The sequence below is a fragment of the Echinops telfairi genome, unplaced genomic scaffold (assembly GCF_000313985.2).
Source record: "Echinops telfairi isolate 266 unplaced genomic scaffold, ASM31398v2 ScPeMD7_7469;HRSCAF=8507_1, whole genome shotgun sequence".
Lineage (NCBI taxonomy): Eukaryota > Metazoa > Chordata > Mammalia > Afrosoricida > Tenrecidae > Echinops > Echinops telfairi.
This window is the reverse complement of record NW_022111373.1, coordinates 5,623,360-5,631,738: the sequence shown is the minus strand read 5'-3', so window position 1 is coordinate 5,631,738 and position 8,379 is coordinate 5,623,360. Positions and strand designations below refer to the sequence as shown.

The following is an 8,379-nucleotide window of genomic DNA, read 5'->3' as shown; positions in this document are numbered from 1 at the left end:
CTTCCTGGAGTGCTGGCCCTTTAAGGAGGACAGTGCTGGGCCCCGAAGCATGGTGCTCTGATGTCAACTGACACGCAGCGGAACCACTGCATGAGGAGCTATGGAGCTTGGAGCTCCCGGCTCAGCCCCCCGGGGAGGCTTGGCCTCGAGTGGAGACAAGCACTGTTGGAGCAATGGATCTTGGACTGGTACCAACCAGTGCTGCCCAAGAGCTGAGCTGCCTCCATTGTACTTGGTACCACCGCCCGCTCCGGCCCAAGGCATCGGCACTGCAGAGTGAGCGTGCCGGATTAGGGCACCGACAGCCAGGCAGAGGAGGAAAGCGCTCACCATGGACCCCAAGACTGAGACAGTGCCCTGGCTTCCAGAACTTTCCAGGCTCCCTCTTCTGTTCGTTTGTTCAGGGGGCACTAGGTCAACAAACTGGACACACTGCACACAACCAATTGGATAAGACTCCTGCGCTACAGAAAGCTCTCTGTCTGGCAAAGTGAAGGAGTGGACACTTTGATTGGAGAGGCTTCAACTGGTGCCAGTGCAGGGACAGACAGTATCGGCGGCTGTGCTGCCTGCACGTCTCAAGACCTCCCAGCCCCTGGCTCTGGCCACAGGTGCAGAAGGCTCCAGCAGCCCCCTCCCCGCCGCCCGCCCTCCACGCACACAAGATGCTTGCCCTCCTGGAAGGCATGAGTAGTGTCCTCAGTCACAGAATTCTAGAAATGCGTTCAGAGAGGTCATGCTGAAGTGCACACGGATCTGCACCTTGTGGTCTGCTGGAACAATCGCCAGAAGGGGAAACCTGCCAGGTGTGATGCCCTGCTAAAATTGGAAACTCAATCTTCCTCGTAGAAGGCAAGGGCAGTGGGCACGCCGCATAGCAACCACATCTCTCGACAGGTAGAGTTGCAAACAGCGGTGCCCGGCTCCAAAGTGGAGGCAGACTTTGCATGTGCATCGCTCTGGACAGCTCTAAAGGGGCTCCCTGCACCCCTTCCAACTCATCTCTCATCCCGCTTACCTCTCCACGACACCCGCATCCTACAAATAGGGGCCTGTTCTGATTCCTCTGGGTCGGCCATGACTGCACCAGTTCAGACCACTCCGAAGCCGTGCTAGAAACATGCTCAAGCACACGTTGGAACAGTGGTTCTCAAGCGTCCTAATGCCACAACCCTTTAATACAGTTCTTGTTGTGGTGACCCCCAACCATAACATTATTTTTGTTGCTACTTCCTAACTATAATTTTGCTACTGCTATGAATCAGGCAACCCCAGTGACGGGTCATTCAACCCCCAAAGGGGTCACGACCCGCAGGTTGAGAACTACTGGCCTAGAGGGACATCCTACCTCACCCCCACATTGCACAAGGGACACTTGCAGCTCCTAGACCTGAGTGGCATCCCTCTGTTCAGCGCATTTGCATAGTGATGGCCACGCTATAACGACTCCTGACCACTGAGGTGTGATGTTGGCTGCAGGGCCCCTGCCGAGGCCTGTACTGGTCTAGCAATGGAAGGCCTCCGTGGGAGGTGGTATTTACGTTGTGGGCAGAACCACGTGAAGGAACAAACAAGGGCTCTGCTGAGCTGGAGATGCAGTGGCCAGTGTCTGTCTGGTTAGAGAAATGAGAAGGAACGTGGGCGTGGCTGCCCCCGAGGCCAAAACTAGATGTGTACAGCAAGGCTGCAGGGGAGTCCCGGGCAGGGGCAGGTCTTGGGGCCTGGGGAGGAGCCCAGTCTATTCTGAGGGGAGCACAAAAGCCTCCCCCTGTGTGTCGAGGACCTCAGCACTGACCGCATGTGTGTAGATGAGGGGCCAGCAGTGAGGAAGTGTCCAGCCCGAAGTGGCATGCTGGGTATAAACAGCAAGACGTTCCAGCCAGGGGCCTTCGAACTTCTCTCCAACCTCTGTTTGGGAAGCCGCCTTCCCTCTGGCTTGACGCTGGGCCCAGAATGCTGCTGGCCTCCCCGCTCTCGGCTCCCACACCCCACCCCACCCTGCTGCGTGTCCCTGTGTGGTCACAGGGCTAGAAGGTCTGCACGCTGAATCTCCATCTGCGGCCTGACCGGGAAGTAGACCAGAGGCCTAGGCAGGGAACTTGCTCAGGGAGCCGGCCACTGCATCAGGACTAGAAGCCAAACCTCTTGACTCCCCAGGTGCTCTTCTCTCCACATGCGGTCCAGCTCCTTGATCTAGCTGCTATTCAAGGCTTTGCCCTGCCCAGACCCCACCCTCCTCCGTCAGCCTCCCACCCACCACGAGACGATCTCTGTGTGGGTCACATCAGGCACGATCTCTGTGTGGGTCAGGTCTGCCCAAGCCTCTCCTTCTGTACCTCCGAGCCTCCACCACAGCAGTGGGCCGGGACCCCATCCCTGCCCTATTGGCTGCCCTCTGGCCCACTGGTGGGTGAGGCCCTGGGTTGGTGGAGGATTCCTGGGGTCATGTGCAGTGGTTCCAACCAACCGAGGCCACATCGGGTAACGGCCCCCCTGACCCCTCTGGCTGTCCCCCGTGCAGAGCGGACTGGAAGGCGAGCAAAGGGCAAGAAAAACGACCCCAAAAGAAAAGGCCGTGAGGGCCCCAAGGGCAGCCCGGAGAAGAAGGAGCAAGTGAAGGCGGGCCACGAGTCTGTGCTGGGACAGCTGGGTGAGTGAGGGCCCCATGGGCATGGAGGGCCCACACCGTCCCTCGACCTGCACCCAGCAAGGCCCCGAGGAGCACAGGACGGGAGGCCAGGGCTCAAGAGGGGTGTGACCAGACCCTCCCACGCTCACAGCGTCCATCAGGGGCCCGAGACACCCTGAGAAGTGGCCCCTTGCACCGCAGTCTCTGAGGGCCCTCGGCACTGGCTCTGGCCAGTCTTTCCCCTGAGGTCCCTTCCCGGGGGCCAGGGCGCCCCTCCTGAAGCTTCCTCTCATCTCCTCCCCGGGCCTCAGTGAAGGAGGAAGGGGCTGGAGCCAGAGCCCAGCTGGCCTTGACACCCAGGAGGGAGGGTATATCCAGATGACCCCCACCTCCCCACATATGGGCGGCACAGCTCATCAAGGTCCAGACCGCCAGGGGGCCTGAGGCCGTTACTCTCCATCCCCTCCCCCAGGACAGGGCCAGGCCGGGCCTGTGGAGGTAGTTGTCCAGAGCCCCACCCTTAGAAGGGCCTTGGGTTTGGCTGAATGCCTTGATTTCTTAATAATTTTTTAATAAATGGCACCACGTTTTCATTTTGTTCGCAGCCATGAGGGTGAGTAGTACACCCAGGGAGAGGCCCCCACACTGGGGACCCCGCTCTGGGGGCACTTGCCAAGAGGTGGACAAAACAGGACACCTGACAGGGTAGCAGAGCGGCCGGGGCACCCCACCCTGCCCTGGGGGCTCATCTCCGAGCGGGAGGCACCCACAGGCTAGCTGAGTCTCACCTGCCTCCTCTCCGCCCCGCCCCTGTCCAGGCCTGTCCACACCGTTTCCCATCGACGGCACCTTCTTCAACAGCTGGCTGGCGCAGTCAGTGCAGATCACAGCGGAGAACATGGCCGTGAGCGAGTGGTCGCTGAGCAACCGGCACCACGAGGACCCAGCCCCGGGGCTGCTCTCCGAGGAGCTGCTGCAGGACGAGGAGACGCTGCTCAGCTTCATGCGGGACCCCGCACTGCGACCCGGGGACCCGGGCCGCAAAGCCCGCGGCCGCACCCGCCTGCCTGCCAAGAAGAAACCGCCGCCCCCACAGGATGGGCCGGGTCCGCGGACCACCCCAGACAAACCCCCCAAGAAGCCCTGGGGCCAGGATGCAGGCAGTGGCAAGGGGGGCCAAGGACCCCCCACGAGGAAACCACCACGGCGGACACCTTCTCACCTGCCGTCCAGCCCAACGGCCGGGGACTGTCCCATCCCCGCGGCCCCCCACAGCCCACCCCCACTGGCCCCGGAGACCCCAGAAGAGGCATCCCCCACGGCTGCCGACTCAAATGTCCAAGTGCCTGGCCCAACGGCGGTGAGCCCCAAGCCAATGGGCCGGCTCCGGCTGCCCCGAGAGAGCAAGGGGAGCCGGAGGTTGCCGGCGAGCAGGCCCGATGCTGGGACAGGACCGCCTTCTGCTGTGGCCGAGAGGCCAAAGGTCAGGCTACACTTTGACCCGGAGACTGATGGCTACTTCTCAGATGGGGAGATGAGCGACTCAGACATCGGGACGGAGCACAGTGGGGTGCAGCGGGGGCCCCGGGAAGCAGGGGCTGAGGAGGTAGTCCGCGTGGGTGTCCTGGCCTCCTAACTGCCCCCTCACCCTGCCCTGGTCACCCACGAGGCCTCAGCCCAGTAACAACTGCCATTCCCAGTCTCTGCTGAGTGCCCCAACCCCCTGAGGCTGCCCCCCGTTATGGTTTTAGTTCCACTAGAGTTTCCGGTTCCACTCTTGTCTCTCCTCTCTGCTGGCCTAGGACGCCAGCGCTCCTCCACGGCTCAGGCCCCAGGGGCCCTGCCAGCTCCTGCCAGGGCAGCCTTCCTTGCCCAGGCCCTCGCCCGCGGTCCCGGGCGCCTAGGTAGACATAGGCAAGGTGACGAGAGCCCAGGATCCCAGGCTGCTGCCACTGGGGGGCACACACACTTGTTAGGGCATTATTTCCTGGCAGATGGGCCAACCCTGGCCTGCCCCGCCTTGCCCCCCAATCCCAATGGAATCCATCTGGGGGGCTCCTGCTGCACTCCACTGATCCCCAAGGAAGTATACCACGTGACTCCCCGGCCAGAGTCTACTCGCAGTCACAAGCACAACGAGCCTCTAAGAAAAGCACTGAGGGGTGCCGAGGGCCCGCCAGCGGGTTCCAGGGGAGCCCAAAGCCGTTCCTGACCGACCCAACGACGTCTGAGGTCTGCCCGCCACCCTGCACCCCTCCCTCCCTTGCTGCTCCTCCCCTGCCAGCAGCGCCCAGACCAGCCCAGCCCAGCCCAGCCCGGCGGGTCTGGGAAGAGCTTCCCAAGATCCTTCCTAGGCTGCGCCATTTACTCAGGGGAACTCCCAAAACAGCCAGCCGCCAGTGCAGGCCAGGAGCTGCAAGGGAGGGCCAGTGCCCAAACGTGGGTTGCCCACCAAGCCCACCACAGAGCAGCACTCCGGGGCTCCTACTTCCTTCGCCCTTTGGGGCCAGTCTCGGCCTAAGTCTGGTCCCTCGCAGACAGCTGACCAGACCAGACCGTTTGCCTTTTCCTGTTTCTCAGTCCTGCTAAGAGATGAGCTTCTTCCTCGGTTTCCTTTAGGAAACTCGTCCTTCCAACAAGCAGTGGGATCCCGGGGCCCGGGGCAGGCCAGTGTGGGCCTGCCAGGGTTGGTTGAAGGCTCGCTGGATGTCCCTGGATGTCCCCGTGTTCCTCTGTCCCTTAGAGCCTTAAGTCCCCCGGCCCCGGCCCCGCCCGCTCCCACCCACCACTTTCCGTCCCACCTCCTTGCCCCAGGTAGTTGCCCTGAAGAGTTTTAGCGAGTGGCCCCAGGGTGATAGCTCAGGGAACTAACAAACAAAAAGGAATTCCGTGAAAACATGTTTCTTTTCTTCTTACCAATTTCTCCTGGGTCACTTCTGCCACTGGCTCAAGCCAGAACTCCTCCTGCAAGAACCTTACAAACGTCCGTGAATCAGTCGAATCATTCTGTGGATGCCAAAGAATATTTTGACCCTAAATACAGCACAGCCTGGACCTGACAACTTGTCGCTCGGACTCTTTTTTAACACAGAGTTCCCTAGCAGCCAAGGGCAGCATCGTGCTCGCCACACTCGCCCAAGGATACGCAGTCCAGGCTCTTCGGAGAGCATGCTTTTCTGCAGCTGAGGCTACATTTCCAATCCTGGGCTGGGCTTTCCTGACCCTGCAGGTCCCGGCGGGGCAGGAGACCAGCCCAGAAAGAGCCTCATGTGAGGCTCACACGCACACGCACAGAAGGCTGAACTCGGGGAGCAGGCTGGAAAACAGCGTGACCACCCCCTTCCCCTGATTCCAGAATGATCACGGTACAAATTTGAAATTTAGCAACACGGGAAGCAAAGATCATGACTCCGTTCAAAGGTTCGAGCAAATGTGTCCGGCGGGAGTGGACTAAGAAGGAGTGGGTGGCCTGGGCCACTCCGCGGGGCTTAGCCACCTTGCCCCACTTGGGTAGTAGTGGCCAGTGCTGTATCCAGGTCAGCATCTCCCAATCCCAGCCTTGGTGTACTGCCTCTGAACAGAGTGTCCTCTTCCCGTCGTGTTTTGGGTCCCTACCCATGTGCTAGCTAGCTAGCCCGTCTGACCCCTCAGGAAGCAAAGGGCCAAAGCTTGAAGAACAGCCACTTCCTGCCAGAGGTTAGGTGTGCCAGGCAGGACCCGGGCCTAACAGGCTTACAGCCCTTCTTCCCTTGCCACTTCCCTTAGCCTGGGCGGGTGCTCTGGGGGAAGCGGGCGGAGGAGGAATTGGGGAGAGGAGTGGGGCTGGACCGGTCAAGGTGGCGGCCACCATCCTACACAGCCTCTGCTCCACTTGGCTGGCCTCTGGATTCTGGTCTCTGCTTGATTGGCTGTTGCTCTGGACTGGCCACCTCCAGGGCCTGCCTATGCCCTGCGTGTGGCAGGTGGCACCTTCATTCCCAGGCCAGACCCCAGAACGGTCCTTAACTAGCCAGCCCTTCACCTCCAGCATGCCCGCCAGGCTGCAAGGAAGACAGGCCACCTGTCCCTGCCCCGTTCTCTCCCACCAGCCACAGTCACACCACTAGTGTTCTGACCTCTGTCCACAATGTCGAGGGCTTGGCCACCCCTGAAGTCAAGGTGGGCAGCAGGGGGAGAAGGCGGAGGCCTCTTCCAGGTCGGATGCTGAGCGAGGTCTGCCTTGACGCCCCTCTGCCCACACTCATTGGCCCTCCTCAGGAGGGAGAAGCTGCTCCGTAACTCATTCTGGCTGTTGCCCCTCTGCCCCCCTTCCCAGCCTCCCCCCCGGGAGGAACGGGTCTCTTACCCTGAAATGGAGACCCCTCCTCCTTCCCCCTCGTGGCGAGAAGGGATGACATGCAAGGAGAGTATTTTTGTGTATCATAGATGTATTTTGAAACAAGGAGAAGAGGGGTAGGAGGGTTTATTTTGTTAAATGAGCTCTAACTCTGACAGTGTGCACGCACTTGTGAAGCCGGGGATTCCGTGTCCCCGGAGAAGCCGCCCGGTGTCCGGCCTGGGTGTTGGACTGTGGGTGTGTGAGCGTGCTGGTGGGGGTGGGAGATGGGCACACGTCCTAAACCAGCTGCCCCATTCTGCTGGGCGCTGGCAGCAGCTGGACTTGCGCTCCCACCAAATGCGGCCCACCTCTGCCCAGGCCCGCCCACAGCTCTGCAGAGTGATCTGGACCCCCGAGGCCAGGCCCTCGGGGCATCCACTCTCCCACGCCCCTGGCCCAGCTGGCCACATTGGCCAGAGAGCCAGGGCTGGAGGCTGGAGCTTCCCGGTTCTCTGAGGCCCTTCCTGCCCCCTTCTCCCTCGGGTGCACACAGGACTGTGCTCCACGGAGGTGGTGGAGGGGACGCTCTGAATGTCACAGGAGGGGACACCTTCTGTCTTTGTTTCAAAGAAAGTGATGTGCCATTTGTTAATACACAAGAGAAATATTGAAAAATATATTGAAAAGAGCAATTTTAAATTATTTTTGGCTTATGTTGCAATATTTATTTTCTTGTATTAGAAAAGATTCCTTTGTAGAGAAAAAAAATGTATTTTTCATTAACGCAAAGACCTATTCCTCCCTTTTGTACATCGTCCGTGTTCGCAACCCTTAACAAGCAATAGAATGTGTGGCCGCGTCGGGGTGGCCCAGGCCCGCTGTGCCCTGCATGAATCCGTGTGGCCGCTGCTGCGTAGCCCCCAGCCCGTCCTGTCCTGCTCACTCCAGGGGCCTCCCAGCCCCCAGCCCCCTACCAGGGCCTGTTCTTCAGGAGCCCTCTGCACTCCTCGTGTGTTGGCAAATGCAGTTAATAAAGCAATGTTTTCCGTGCTGGCTGGTGTGAGGCTCTCATGCTTTAGGGACAAGGACCCTGGGGCTCCGACGGGCTGCCTCCTGCTCGAACACCCGCCCAGCGGTGGCCTCGGAGTCTCCCTGGGCTTCCTGCTGCTCCCTCCTGAGAAGCAGGAACAGTGAGACCGCGTGCACCCCAGGGGTTGTGTGCTGGCCCCGGCTGTTTGCACCCCTCCGGTGCAGGGCAGGTGAGAGACATGGGATATCACATCTCCGGGCAGAGAACGCCAAGCAGACATCTGAACCAGGGCTGTGGGTCAGTTCCCAGGGAGCCTGTGGGGTCTGCCCCTCGGCCCAGGTGTGTTTCTGTCACTTAGGGGGTACGTCCTCCATTGTAGGCTCAACCGAGCATTTGGGGAAT

The 8,379-nt window shown here is 60.5% G+C and overlaps 1 protein-coding gene across 1 annotated transcript in view; it reads left to right on the top strand.

The window, feature by feature from the left end:
* JADE2 (jade family PHD finger 2) overlaps window positions 1-5,336 on the top strand; it is a 44,842-nt gene extending 39,506 nt beyond the window's left edge. Inside the window, exons 10-11 of the mRNA XM_045285039.1 lie at window positions 2,311-2,650; window positions 3,448-5,336. Of these exons, the coding sequence (XP_045140974.1) occupies window positions 2,311-2,650; window positions 3,448-4,265 (1,158 nt within the window). The 3' untranslated portion in view covers window positions 4,266-5,336. The remainder of the gene's footprint in view (window positions 1-2,310; window positions 2,651-3,447) is intronic.
* Window positions 5,337-8,379: the final 3,043 nt, after the last annotated feature.